This window comes from Podarcis erhardii (assembly GCF_964252035.2).
Source record: "Podarcis erhardii genome assembly, chromosome: 5".
NCBI lineage: Eukaryota > Metazoa > Chordata > Lepidosauria > Squamata > Lacertidae > Podarcis > Podarcis erhardii.
Window position 1 is genome coordinate 53,506,714 of NC_138509.1, and position 14,829 is coordinate 53,521,542.

At 45.3% G+C, this 14,829-nt stretch overlaps 1 protein-coding gene across 1 annotated transcript in view; it reads left to right on the forward strand.

Annotated features, from left to right (window-relative positions):
* Positions 1–336: 336 nt before the first annotated feature.
* The window catches only part of XPNPEP1 (X-prolyl aminopeptidase 1), a 37,482-nt gene continuing 22,989 nt past the window's right edge, over positions 337–14,829 (forward strand). The window contains exons 1-4 of the mRNA XM_081863424.1: positions 337–460; positions 3,713–3,812; positions 9,454–9,574; positions 14,284–14,347. Of these exons, the coding sequence (XP_081719550.1) occupies positions 9,458–9,574; positions 14,284–14,347 (181 nt within the window). The 5' untranslated portion in view covers positions 337–460; positions 3,713–3,812; positions 9,454–9,457. The remainder of the gene's footprint in view (positions 461–3,712; positions 3,813–9,453; positions 9,575–14,283; positions 14,348–14,829) is intronic.

Below are 14,829 nucleotides of genomic sequence, written 5' to 3' on the forward strand. Positions count from 1 at the left end.
TTTCTTGAGTCAAAATGAGAGTGCCCCTATTTTTTTTTTTTATTAAAGAAAAAAAATCGCTGGTAATAAATAACTAAAATTATCCATTTATAACAAAATTGTAATTTTGTTGGTAAGCGGCTTTGAGGGGTGTTAAATATCAAGCGGTGTGTTAGATCTTATGAAATGGCTAAAATAACTTCCCCGGGCGACTTTTCTTTCCTTCTGCCTCGCACACCAGCTAACTGAAGAAGCTCAGAATGCCAGAGCCGAGGGAAGCCCCCTTCCTGCTTTCCTTCCCTCTCGCGGGCGGCGAGCATGAATGGGAGCCGCCGCGACGTCACTGGCGCGGAAGCGGAGGTTGCTCCGCCCCTTCCCTTTCCCCGGCCTCGGTGGCTCACGGGCTTGGGAGACGTCAGATTTGCATGGCAGCCTCCCGGAAGCGCTGAAGTAAGGGAGGCAAAACAGTAGAGGCGGCCAGGTGAGCGATCCGAAGGGCCAGGATGGCCGCTGGGTACAAACGGGGTGGCGCGTCCGGGAGGAGGGCAGGGGAAAAGAAGGGACGCGGAAACTGCAGCTTGATGCATTGCAGGGGACCTCTGGGAAACAGAGGACCCGGCTTTCCAGCAATCTGAAACAAACTAATACAATAAAGCATTTCAGGCTGTGAAGAAAATGGCTAGGCTTTAATTTCCCCCTGATCTCTGCGCAAAGCCCAAACGGAAGAGTCTTGTGGCATCTTAAAAGAGCAGCACGTTTTCGCTTCCTTGGAGCACAGCTCATTTCATCAGATGCAGACCAGACTTATTAAGTGTGTGCATGCATATGTATGAGTGTGGTGTGGTGTGCATCTATCGGATCCAGTGTATTTTCATTGAGAAGGAATTCCCCATAGGTTCACTGAGGCTTATTCCATAGTAAATATGCAATAGGACCCTTGCCTTCAACGGATATATGCTGCACGGGACTTCCTGGGGACCCCCCCCCCCATGTTGCTCTGTGCTTTCACTTGTTAGGAAATGTTTTTTAAAAAGCAGCTGATGGAGCCAGAAGGAAAATATGAGCTCTCACTCTTAAAAACAATTGTTTTATTAATGAAAGTGAAACTGCATTTGAGTATGACTGATGGGCCAGATGGGAAGCTTTCTTTTCTTTTACAATAATGAGCAACAAGAAAGAAAAAGAAGAAGCTGTTCTGTCATGGTTATAATGCAAGATTTCAGGTGTGTATGCACCTGAGAAGCAAACAGAATTTTAGACATACTGACCACACACTGTATTCTAGCGTTGGTTTAGTATTCCTTAACTAGTCTTCTAACAAGAAAAAAACAACACTTGGCTTGTATGAAGTCAGCACTTCTAAACTCAGGGTGCCAGGTACTTCACAGAGTTCCCTGATATAGCAAACCTGCAAAAGGCAGGTTGTTCCGTGAAAAGCTTTATGCCTCAAGCTAAAATCCTGTGAACACCTGCCTATTGAAACACATTGAACTTAGTGGGATTTATTTCTGAAGAAATGTGTATGATTGGACTGTAAGTTGCTTATGTAGGCCAGAACGTGTCTTAATGGCAGAACTCTCTAATGTACAGTCCTGGGGACCCATTTCCTGAATGCCCATGCAGCAGCCATAGTAACAGTTTCATAAATAAGCTATTTTATATACTCTGCATATTTTGTGGAGAACTTATTTTCCCAGGGGCTACTTAAAGACTCTCAGTGCACCCTGAAGGAAGGTGAAAGAGGAGAAGCTATGAACAGAGAGCTCATTTCACCAGCTCCTGAAGATGCCACCAGAAAAAAAAATCTGCTTTTTGTGGCGTGTGTGTCTTTTGAACCTTACTTCTGTTATTACTCATTTATAGCCCTCCCTTCCACCCCATTTAGTATGTTACATTTCATTGCGGGTATACAAAGGCAGTAGATAGGTAGATAAATAAATAAATAAAATACAGAAATAGTATTAGTGTGTAGGGCTATTTTTAGCTACTATTTATTCTATTCTATTCGATTGGTTAGAATAGTAGAATTGTAGAGTTGGAAGGGAGCATGAAGATTATCTAGTCCAACCCCACCCACAAGGCAGGAAACCTCTAACAATTAAGAATATAAATAATCAAACCAAAATCTTGATTATTTTGGTTTGATTAGTTATATTCTTGTTGAAAACAGCTTTGATGGTTTTTAATAAAAAAGCAGGGTACACAAATTAAACAGGCACACTGCTCTTTTAGCTTAGTTTTAGCCTATGTGGCATAATGGTTAGAGCACTGGACTAAGACTGGAGAGATCTAGGTTCAGGTCTTGCAAAACTCCCTGGGTGGTTGTGTGCCAGCAACTTCCTCAGCCTAATTTGCACCACAGGACAAAGAGCTGTAGCTCAATGATAGAGCATGTGCCTAACAAACAGAAGACATCAGGTTCAGCTGTAGGCCTGGAGGGAAAGTCCTGCCTAAACCTCTGAAGCGTCACTGGAAGTCAGGATGAAGACATTACAGAGCTGGATGGCCCAATCTTTTAACCAAGGCACCTTCCTTTGAGGGTCTTGCTTTTGTGGGGAGGCCCTTGTAAGTCATCCTGAGCCCCTTGGAGGAAAGGCCTGATAAAGAAAGAAAATGTGTTCTTTGTAGCCATTTAAATGTGGTTATGGTGTGAGAGCCCTGGGTGCAAATTCTGCCCCAAGAAATTACTCCGTTCTTTTTTGAGGTTCTTCCTACAGACAGAACACCAGGTCAGCACTTGTTGGTACATGCTCCTGTAACTGAATGAGCAACTTCTTGTACTCCTGCCTGCCCCCAACAGCTCACATATGTGCACATAACTACAATGTACTTTGCCCTCCTTGCAAGTGTTGTCATCCCCCGTTATGTTTTCTAATCTGTAGCCGTTCCAGAATTAAAGTCTAAACTGATTACATATGGCTGACATTTATCACAATTTGGATCCTTCCACCAACCTAGCAGTCTGAAAGCATGTCCAAGTGCAAGTAGATAAATAGGTACTGCTTTGGTGGGAAGGTAAACGGCGTTTCCGTGCACCTCTCTGGTTCACCAGAAGCGGCTTAGTCATGCTGGCCACATGACTTGGAAGCTGTACGCCGGTTCCCTCAGCCAGTAAAGTGAGATGAGCGCCGCAACCCCAGTGTCGTCCGCAACTGGACCTAATGGACAGGGGTCCCTTTACCTTTTTATCAAGCAGTTCAGAGCAACATAAATGGAACCATCTTGTGTATCTTCATAGCAGCCCTGTGAGGAAGGGGCGTCCCTCTTGGGAGTTCTACCTCCCTCAGAAGTTTGGGTGTGTGTGTGATGGCCTGGGAGGTGTGCCTGGCTTCTTCGCTATACAACTTTCATTTCTTCACCCTGGCCTTTGACCCCCGACTTGTGTGATTAAAGGGCCCACCCTAATCCTCTGGTTGTAATCTGTTTTGAGTTTCAAATTGTAAATTGTGGTAACCCACCCTGGAGCCTGCTGGAGTTTAATGATGATGATTATGATAAAAATCATCAAGTTTCACACGACCTTGAGCCAGCTGACTGGTTTGAGCCCAGATCTAAGTGCAGCCCTCTCCCCTCCACTATGGCACAATACTTTCTGTTCTGGTGTTGTGAACTGCAACTAGAACAATCCTATCACTGCAAGGATCGCTGCTTGAGATTAACCACTGTGGGAAGGGAAGGGTTATTGTGGCAAAAAGTCTCTGTACCTTTGAAGTTTTGCCCTTTGCTTTGTCAGGCACTGCTGAGTCAATGAAGAGCAAGGAAGGAGCTGAATAGTGTTTGTGCTGTCCAAAGCTGGGGAACCCAGGATTCCAAGGAAGGACTAACCAGGACAGGTATTTTTTTTGGGGGGGGGGGCACGTATAGACTGTGGTTCTGTCCTTTAAACTGAGGCGGTATTTTACACTGATGAGAAAATGTCGTTTAATTCCAGCTTTGTTTGTCTTTGAATACCACAGGGGCAGATGATAGCAGGGAAAGAATTAAAACTTACTCCTTGCCTATAATTTAGTGTTGTCAAAGTGATGGAGGTAAATGGCACCATTGGGAATCTAGTGAAAATTGGATAAATGACCACCCAAGGAAAATGGAAGGGAGGAGAAAAAGAGCAGCCCCCCCTTTTGTTTTGCTAGAGTAGGACTGTGCCAAAGATCTTATGGACACACAGTTTGAAGGTCTGGTCTTCTCAAGTCATGAATGAGGCACACAACACAGATAAAATGAGAATGAACAAGTTTCTTTTTAAAAACAAAACCAAAATGTACTTAGCTCTCCATGGAAAAAGTAAAATTGTTACTGCTTGGTTCTCTAATGATTTCTTTATTTAGAAAAAAAGAGAGCAAAACAGCTTAATATTGTGAGATACATTCCCTTGAGTTCTGAAGGACTTGTTTCCTTAAGACTGATTTCTTTAAGAGGGAAGCTAATATAGGGAAACATAAGTGAGGACTTGTGGAACTGGGCAGATCTAAAGTGAGAGAGTGATTTGCAGGCTGTGAGGAACCCTGTGAGGAATCTAACTGTTTTAGAAATATAAACCTTCTAGTCCTCATTGCTGTGGTTTTTGTTTGATTGTTTTTTTTAACTGTGGTATTAAGGGGTTTTTTTTGGCAGTAGAATTTTGTCTTGGCAATAAGGATATAAGGAGCTGGTTTAGGACAGTATGAATAATACAGTATTGGCTAGACAGACCACCAGAGGCTTTTCAGGAAGTTCTGAGACAGTGACCTGTCTCATAAAGATATTTTACAGACAAGTGGGCTAGAGACTCAGGAATAAACTAAATGTGTGACATGACACACACTGTTAAAAACAGCTGGGGCGGGGGTGGGAAGAGAAAAGCATTGGATTGGGAAAACAGTGCTGGTGAGGCAGGGGATTTTCCTGATCAGAACTGCTTCATCTAAAGCTATTTGCCCTGTGGGAGACAACGTGCACACTCTCCTGGCAATATTTTCATTACAGTGTTGGAGCGACAGTTTGCTCTTTCTTAATTATTATTAGCTTTTGGCACCACAGCTTTTCAAGGGACAGAAGTTTAGATTGGAAAAGATATATGTGTCTTTGGGGGGAGGGTTAACCCCTTCCCCTAGTCCTGCTTTCTGTCCATTTCAACACCCCCCATGCATTTACCATATTTTTCGCACCAGAACATTTTTTTCCTCCTAGAAAGTAAGGGGAAATGTCTGTGCGTGTTATGGAGTGAATGCCTACGGATGGCGGGGGGATCTGCTGCAGTCGTGAGCAGAGGATCCATGGTTCTCCTTCCTTCCCTCCTCCGTGGCTCGCTTTGAAACAGCAAAGCGGGAGAAGAGCCGCTGAGTGGGGAGGAGAGAGGGACAGAAAGCCTGCTTCTTTAAAGGAGCAAAGCGGGAGAGGAGAGGAGCCGCTTACAAGAGTCCGGAGCTGTTTTTTCAGCGAGCCGGGGCGGAGGGAGAGAAGCAGAGCCTTCAAAGGAGCAAAGCGGGAGAGGAGAGGAGCCTTCTCCTCTTATACCCCTCTTCTGCATTATTAACAGCATCCTTCTCCACCCACCCCACGCGTGTTCCTTGTCCCTTGAGTGCTTTTCCTTCCCTCCCCACTTAAAACGTGGTTACAAAGCACGGATCCACATGGATCCTCAGGATTTTTGCACTGGGTCACCCCAAATTCACCATCAGATCACATAGCATGTCCATGGCTACAGCTTGCACCAAAAAAATCACGCACCCACTGTTGCCTGGGGCCACAGTGGTGCAAAAACGTGGTTACAAAGCATGGATCCACATGGATCCTCAGGATTTTTGCATTGGGCTACCCCAAACTCACCGTCAGATCACATGTCTGTGGCCACAGCACGAACCACAAAAACCATACATCCACTGTTTCGTTTGGAATATTTTTTTGTTTTCCTCCTCTAAAAACTATGTGCATGTTATGGTCAGGTGCGTGTTATGGTGCGAAAAATACAGAACTTTTACCTTTGGGAAAAACACAGGAGATCTGATTACAGGTCTCCCAATGTCACATGCAGTTTGGCTCTCAAAAGCGAACCACACTGGAGAAATGCTTGTGACATTTTTGAAGCGTTGCAACTGTGAATGCATTAGCACAGGAACTAGGTCCAGCCTCATGGTACTTACACTTGATTTTTAATGGGATACCTTTCCTCCCCAAAGCAGATGTGCTTTAAAAAATACCCACAAAAGTGGGCTAATGAGAGCAAATTTGTTACTTGTGTGCACTCCTGAACTATTTTTTTTATAAAAAAGCTACTGTCATGCATTACAGTTGTTTCAGTTGTCAAGTTGTTTCAGACCTTGCTGTGTCAAGATCACAGTTTGGGAGTATGTCATTGCCTTTTGATCCCAAATCCTCGTTTCTGGTTGGGCAATTGAAGTTAAATGCCTTGGCCTGATTTTTGCTTCACAATTTCACTTCAGTCACATTTATTGGCCACATGCCGCACTCTTGCTGAGGGTTAGTTAGCATGCAGCAAGCATACCCCATTTTTAATACTGGGCTTTGGCTGCTGAAGGCTCTTTCTATTTTAGTGGCTAATCAATGGCCATGGAAGATGGTGGCCTGGTGACATGCAGGCAAGGCCATCTGTTATTGAATTTCTATTGACAGAGGAGGCCGGTCCATTAGGGCAAATGAGACACTGCCTCATCCAACAGTCTCCTCAGCAGTCCCACTTGCTTGCCTTCCTTATTACAAGCAGTCCTCAAAAAGCATATTGTCCTCACCACAAAAAGAATATTGTGCAGTTGGAAAGAGTTAAGGAAAGGCATCCAAAATGATCAAGCGACTCTCCTGTGGGGAAAGGATGCAGCCTTTGTGACTACAGTGTGGTGTAGTGGTTAAGAGTGGTAGACTCGTAATCTGGTGAACTGGGTTCGCTTCCCTGCTCCTCCACATGCAGCTGCTGGGTGACCTTGGGCTAGTCACACTTCTCTGAAGTCTCTCAGCCCCACTCACCCCACAGAGTGTTTGTTTTGGGGGAGGAAGGGAAAGGAGAATGTTAGCCGCTTTGAGACTCCTTAGGGTAGTGATAAAGTGGGATATCAAATCCAAACTCTTCTTTTTCTGCTACTTAGTTTAGAGAAAAGGCAGAGAGGAGGAGACATGATAGATGTTCATACATTTATACACAGCACAGAGGAAGTGGATAGAGAACAGTTTCCCTCCCTCTCTCACAACGCTAGAACTTGCTGACATCCAATGAGGCCGAATGTTGGAAGGTTCAGGATAGATAAAAGAAAGCACTTTGCACAGTGCATAGTTAACCTTTGCAACTCACTCTACCCTCAGAGGCAGTGATGGCCGCCAACTCAGATAGCTTTAAAAGAGGACTGGACAGATTCATGGAGGATAGGGCTACCAATGGCTGCTAGGCCATGATGGCTATGCTCTGGTTGGAAACTGTAGGAGGGGAGAGTGCTCTTGTGCTCAGATCCTGCCTGTTGACATCTGGACGGCTACTGTGAGTATAGGAGGCTGGACTAGATGGACCATTGGCCTGATCCAGCAGGCTGTTCTTATGCCAGCCCCTCCCCTTCAATCGGCCTTTGTAGAACTCAGCAGGGGAAAATTGGGGGGCAAAACTAGAATTAGTTGGCTCTACTCGCCATTTACTGATGGCCTCTCTGTTTTCTGTCCTACGGATCCCGATGGGCACCAGCCATTGTCGTCAATCAGCAATGGCTTCATGTCCTCATGCCAAGGCAAGCTGCAAGTTCCAATAGAATCCCCATGGAGGGATTCAGTAAATTGGTGATATGGTAGTGGGCTACAGTGTGGTTGATCTTATTCCAAAAGAGCTCCAGTTTCTTTAAGTGGTGTAAAGAAAAACAAATTTCCACTGGCACAGTGCCCCCCGCCCCCATCACAATGTTGGAATAAAAAACAACCCTGCACTCACTGAACATTGTTCCGCAGAATAGCTCTTCCAAAGATAGAATCTTGGTCCCTTTTGGAAAATGGTAACCCACCCTGACCAGATGGTATGTTCCTAATTAGAAGTATGATCTTGTAGCTTCTGTGTTGTGCTGAATGAATATTAGTGACTCAGTAGCTGCTGATTCAGGGCCAATTCCAGTGTGAAGTTGCTTATTGTATATGCCAGTTTCCCCTTTCCCCCGTTTCAGATGTTAATTGACATATCTGAATGAGCATCCACTGTTCTTTGTGAGTGCCAAATTAATAATGTAGATGTGAGCCCAGGTTAATCTGCAGATGGACGTGCATTATTTTGTATAGCAAATATTCCACCAGCACTGGAATAGTCCAAAATAACCCCAGTCTTCTGGGTAATGGAGTCATTTGGGAATGCACAAATGGTGCCAAAAAGGGTTGTAATCCTGAATTGTAATCTGGGATAGAGATGATCAACGTGTGCTGCTTTCTGGGATAACCGACCCAAGACTGTTTTGGCATTAAGTGTCTTCCCTGACATTAAGTGGCATATAAATAAATGATAATGATAACTAGAAAGAAAGGGTTTTACACCTGCCAGATCATCTATAATGAGAGACAGGGTATGAATTTTATAAAAATTAATAAAAATATAGACATATCTTCCAGTAAGATGGTAGCTCTGGGTGATCTGTGACACATGAATTGCCCAAAGAATATTTTTATGCTCGTCTTATCTAAATACACTTCTCCAACAAGCCATGTTTCTTATTTCTCTATTTATTTTGTTTATATCTTGCCTTTCCTCCACTGAACCACAGGGCAGTGCACATGTTTCCTCCCTCCCCATTTTATCATCGCAATAATCCTGTAAAGGAGGTTTGGTTGAGAGATAGTGGCTGACCAAAGGTTCATGGCTGGTCGGGGATTTGAACTGCCAGTTCCCCACATCGTAGCCCAAGACACTAACCACTACACCACACTTACTTTGATTTTGGGAAGGAGACATGGAAAGTTGCAAGGGTAGGGCTGCCAGATCCAAACTTGGAAAAATGAAATGTTTTCTTTCCCTTGGGAAACGTGTTGCTGAGAAAGGAGGGATTGTGGAACCTACTGACTGTCCTTGGCAGTAAATTATAATACGATGGCACATAGGAAGCAGTGAGAAGCTCTAGAAACATTCCCCACAACTGAGAGCAGCAGCAGCTTGTGAATTGCTTCCTTCCTGTTCGATGTCCTTGCTCTTCTCACATGCCTCAGAGCATCTGTTGTGCTTCGTTTCCTAAAGTTTCCCATGCACAGTACTTCCTCCAATCTGCCACTCATGAGGCATCCACTGCCAAGAGATTCATCATTACAAATGCAAGGTCCTGGAAGTTGGCCAAGTGTGGTTGGGGTCAAACTGTACTACAGTAAAGTTGACTGTGGGAGAAGAACGGGAGGGAGGGAGGAGAAAGAGAGTTCACTTGCAGGTTCTGGTTGGAAACCATGGAGTTTCTTTTACATATTTGAAATATTTAGGTATGAAATCCACAGGACTCTCAGACTTTTTTTTTTTTAAAAATATATAATTCCAAATAGGAATATGGCTCCCAAGAAGACTACAGAGCTGCTTCATCTGCTTCGACAAGCAATGAGAAACTCCAAATATGTTCCAGAACCAATCCAAGCCTACATTGTACCCTCTGGAGATGCACACCAGGTATGGGATTCAGCAGAATTGTCTTCTGTCAGTAGAATTCTTCCCTCCCCCGTGCTCCAAGAGCTTTAGCCAAGAGCTAAAGATTAAGGTTCTTTAGCCAAGCGTGTTTAATATGTAGAGGTATCCCTATTCTATGCCACCGTATCCTAAACCTATATCAAGGTGATGCACACTGTGAAAAGTTCCAGTGTTCTATTCTCACAGTGGGAATGTTTATGGGAGCCCACAAATAGGCCGGGAACACAGTAAGATTCCTGTCCCCCAGCAGCTACTATCATCCATTTATTAATCACCTTCTGAACAGCCATCTCAAGGCAATTTACATATGAGATTATTAAACACAAAATCAGCAAATACATTTAAAACAAGACTGAAACCCTAGGAAAGCAGACACTCGTGGTTAAGACCCATTTCTTTGACTGGGAACAAAAAATATCTTCCGTTGTTTCCGGAAGGTGCAGGTAGTGGGGCAAAAGGGGGGCAGCCACGTGGAAAGCCCTGCTCCAGGAGTAATGGCTACTCCATTGTCCACGTTTTATGCTGTATGCAGAGAACAGTGCCTCCAGCTGCCAGTGTGCAGTGTTCTTTATCTAATAAAGCAAGCAAACCAAACACGCACACAGCTATTCTGCTCTCAAGTTGCCGCAGGCAAGGGGGTTTTATTTTTATTTTTTTGCAGCTGCTACAGGTGCTTCTTTTCCTGCCTGAGCCTGCTTCTCTGTAGCTCTGGTTACACTTGTGAGACTTTTAATATGTTCCTGTGGATCTTGGAATATGACCTGCAAGATTCTTTATTTCTTTGTGTCGCTTTAGGGAATGCAGTAATGCAAAGACCTCGCATTATGCTTTTCCTGCTGGGCAAGTTTATCAGGTTTGTTCTGTTCTGTTCAGAGAGCTGAATGGACAGGAAGAAACCCACCCCTCCTTATTTTGTATCCACTAGATTTGCTGCATACCATGACTTCAGCAAAACCGTGTCTACCCATGTACATGGTTTAAAGCCTTGATTCTCAGGACACAAGTACATGCGTGCTGAAGTAGACAGAGTGACCAAGGAGTCATGGGTTCAAAACCCCACTTGGTCATGAAACTCACTTGAAAGATCTACATTGGCTTCCAGTACGTTTCCGAGCACAATTCAAAGTGTTGGTGCTGACCTTTAAAGCCCTAAACAGCCTCGGTCCTGTATACCTGAAGGAGCGTCTCCACCCCCATCGTTCTACCTGGACACTGAGGTCCAGCGCTGAGGGCCTTCTGGTGGTTCCCTCACTGCGAGAAGCCAAGTTACAGGGAACCAGGCAGAGGGCCTTCTCCATAGTGGCACCCACCCTGTGGAATGCCCTCCCACCAGATGTCAAAGACAAGAACGACTACCAGACTTTTAGAAGACATCTGAAGGCAGCCCTGTTTAGGGAAGCTTTTAATGTTTTAACAGACCACTGTATTTAATACTTTGTTGGAAGCCGCCCAGAGTGGCTGGGGAAACCCAGCCAGATGGGTGGGGTATAAATAATAAATTATTATTATTATTATATTCACTGCGAGATCTCACAATCTATTAGTCTACCCTACCTCGCAGAGTTGTTGGGAGGATAAAAGGGTGGGACTGGCAATGCATGGCTCCCTAAAACTTCTTAAAGGAAAGGTGGGATAAAAACGTAATAATGAATTAAGGGGTGGGGGGAGAAGAAGAATGCCTGACTAGTTTTCTACCAGTGTTCCTTAGCAAGGCTTCAAGTGGGGTGGTGGTGGTGGTAGGGCTGCCTACCATTTCACAGCATCAGAGTTATCTTACGCAAAGTAAGCATATATACTTAATTTCATAAATTATTTGCAGGGCTGGATGGAAGCTGACGGTGGTTAGCCGTACTAGCCATGGTTAGTGCTAACCAGAGGTTCCATTGGATTCAGGGTTTGAAGCACTTGTAAACCTCGGTTGAAGGGTACCTGGCTCGGTTGAAGCATGATTAGCGTTGATAAAAATATAATAATAATAATAATAATAATAATAATAATAATAATAATAATAAATTTTATTTATATCCCGCCCTCCCCAGCCGAAGCCGGGCTCAGGGCGGCTAACAACAATCAACAATCAAACTATCAGATATTCACACATTCTAAAAATATTTCATTATAAAAATCAATTAAAATCAAATTAATGGCAACTAATTAAGCAAGATTCTAAGCAGGTTGCCAGAGGAGGGAGTCAGGCTGCGCCCTGACCAAATCCCTGGTGGAACAACTCTGTCTTGCAGGCCCTGCGGAAGGATGTCAGGTCCCGCAGGGCCCTAGTCTCTTGTGACAGAGCGTTCCACCAGATTGGAGCCGCAGCCGAGAAGGCCCTGGCTCTAGTTGAGGCCAGCCTAACCTCTCTGAGGCCTGGGACCTTGAGGATGTTATTATTTGCAGACCGTAGGTTTCTCTGTGGGGCATACCAGGAGAGGCGGTCCCGTAGGTACGAGGGTCCTAGGCCGTATAGGGCTTTAAAGGTTAGAACCAGCACCTTAAACCTGATCCTGTACTCCACCGGGAGCCAGTGCAGCTGGTATAGTACCGGATGAATGTGATCTCGCAGCGAAGACCCCATAAGGAGTCTCGCCGCGGCATTCTGCACCCACTGGAGTTTCTGGGTCAGTCTTAAGGGCAGCCCCACGTAGAGCGAGTTACAATAATCCAGTCTGGAGGTGACCGTCGCATGGATCACAGTGGCTAATTCAGGGCGAGAGAGATAAGGGGCCAACTGCTTAGCTTGGCGGAGATGAAAAAATGCCGCCTTTGTTATAGCTGTAATCTGCGCCTCCATAGAGAGGGAGGTATCAAAGATTACACCCAAACTCTTAACGGACGGTGCTGGCACAAATTGCACCCCCGCAAGAGATGGGAGTTGCCCCCTCAATCCCATATCGTCCCGCCCCAGCCAGAGGACCTCTGTCTTCGAAGGATTTAACTTCAACCGGCTCCCACGTAACCATCCAGCCACAGCTTCCAGACATCTCGCCAGTGTATCGGGGGCCGAGTCAGGATGGCCATCCATCAACAGATAGAGTTGGGTGTCATCGGCATACTGATGGCAACCCAGCCCAAAACTCCGGACAAGCTGGGCGAGGGGGCGCATAAAGATGTTAAAAAGCATCGGGGAGAGAATCGCACCCTGAGGCACTCCACACACCAAGGAGTGGCGCGATGACAATTCCCCCCCGAGCGCCACCCTCTGTCCCCGACCAGAGAGAAACGAGCGCAGCCATTGAAGGACTGTGCCCTGGATCCCCACGTCGGCAAGGCGGTGGTCCAGGAGTTCGTGATCGACCATGTCGAAGGCTGCTGACAGATCTAGAAGAATCAGCAGCCCCGACCCGCCTCGATCCAGCTGCCTACGGAAATCATCTGTTAGGGCGACCAGAGCCGTCTCGGTCCCATGACCAGCACGGAAGCCGGACTGGAATGGATCCAGAGCAGATGTTTCATCCAGAAACCTACCAAGCTGTTCAGCAACCGCTCTCTCAATCACCTTACCCAGGAATGGAAGATTCGAGACCGGGCGGTAATTGGATAGATCTAAGGGATCTAATGATGTTTTCTTTAAGAGCGGACGCACCACTGCCTCCTTCAGTTCCCCTGGGAATATCCCGGTGCCAAGGGACAAATTGATGATATCCCCCAGGGGGGCCCGCACCTCGTCTGGACACGCTCTAATCAGCCATGACGGGCACGGGTCAAGAGGACAGGTGGTGGGCTTTCCAGCTCGGAGGAGTCTGTCCACATCGGCTGGAGATACCCGGTCAAAATGGTCCAATACTGGACCCGAGGACAGTCGAGGGGCCTCCAGTTCCTTTATATCACTGTAAACCATGATTCAGGCCAACAAGAAAATGGAAAATAGGAAGAGTAGGAAGGATGCATTCCATAGGTTGCCTCAGTTTGCAAACCACTGTTTGCATGGAGCCGGTATTGTGACTGCACTAGTCTGTGAACATCAGAGCTGAAAAGCTACTTTTCTCATAGTTTTAGAAAAAGTAGATTCTGCCTTAGCAAATTAAGTTCTGAACTGCATGGGGTACATGCCGGCAGTGGAGACTTCTAGGCTTCTTTGCTTTGAGCTTATAGCCAAGGCCAGAACAGCTTGTTGTCAGTGGTTGAAATTCTTAACGAGGAGATTTTAGGCAGACACCCATTTTTGAGTACTTCTCATAGTTAGAGGATGCCAGTAAAATAAAGCAAAGGTTACAGATTTGAGGCATATCGTCTATTACAGCTTCCAGGATCAGACGATATTGGGGGCGTTTCTTCCGCTTGTGTTGCCACATCAAAGGCCTGACTTGTTTGGCTGGACAGTGGTGTGGTCAAGAGTGAAATAAACATGAGCGCTGGGAGAAATGTTGGAGGAAAAAGTACTGCAGATCTGAAGTAAACAAATGAAGAATAAACATGGAGGTTTAAATGTCTCAGGGGAATAATTATATGAAGGCAGCCTTCCCCAGCCTGGTGCCCACCAGGTGTCTGGGATTCTCACCAGCTGTGCAGAAGAAGAGCTTGTTCAGATTTTTAAGTATTTTTTTGCATCTGGAATTTTTTTGCATCTGGAAGAGCACCTGATAGGGGAGCACAGCTAATTCAGGAAGCATGTTCTGCTGCTCTTGGTGCCTCTCTCTGCTGTTGTGCATCATTAGGCTCACTTTCCCTTTTTTCTTTTCACTATTCATTTCTAGAGTGAGTACAGTGCGCCTTGTGATTGCCGAAGACAGTTCATCTGCGGGTTTGATGGCTCAGCAGGTATGTTCCCAGAACTGTGCTTGACCCCGTCACATTTGACAGTTCTTCAGCTTTGAATGCCAAGCTCCTCCTCTGAGGTTCACGGGCCAGAACATGAATCTCTCCAACTTTCTCTAAAGCTAAAGTGCTGTATGGTTGTTGCTGTTATTTTACATCCAATCTGGATGTGGCTGTTTAATAATCTCTGTGTAATTTGCAAAATGTCTTGATACACCCACCCACCCACCGCTTAAGACAATCTCTAAGTGGTTTACAAAATGCATTCAAGATGTATGTATAGATATATGTATAGATATCAAGATGTATAGATAACCCAACACTGAAACTGCAAAACTACAATATAATACAATGCAATAAAACAATAGCATTCCTAAAAACATCAACATAGCAGCTCACTTTGAAACACCATTAGAGTCAGCTCCATTCTCTCTTCTTCCTTCCTCTTGCCAAAGCACATCCTGACTCACGAAATACAACACCCA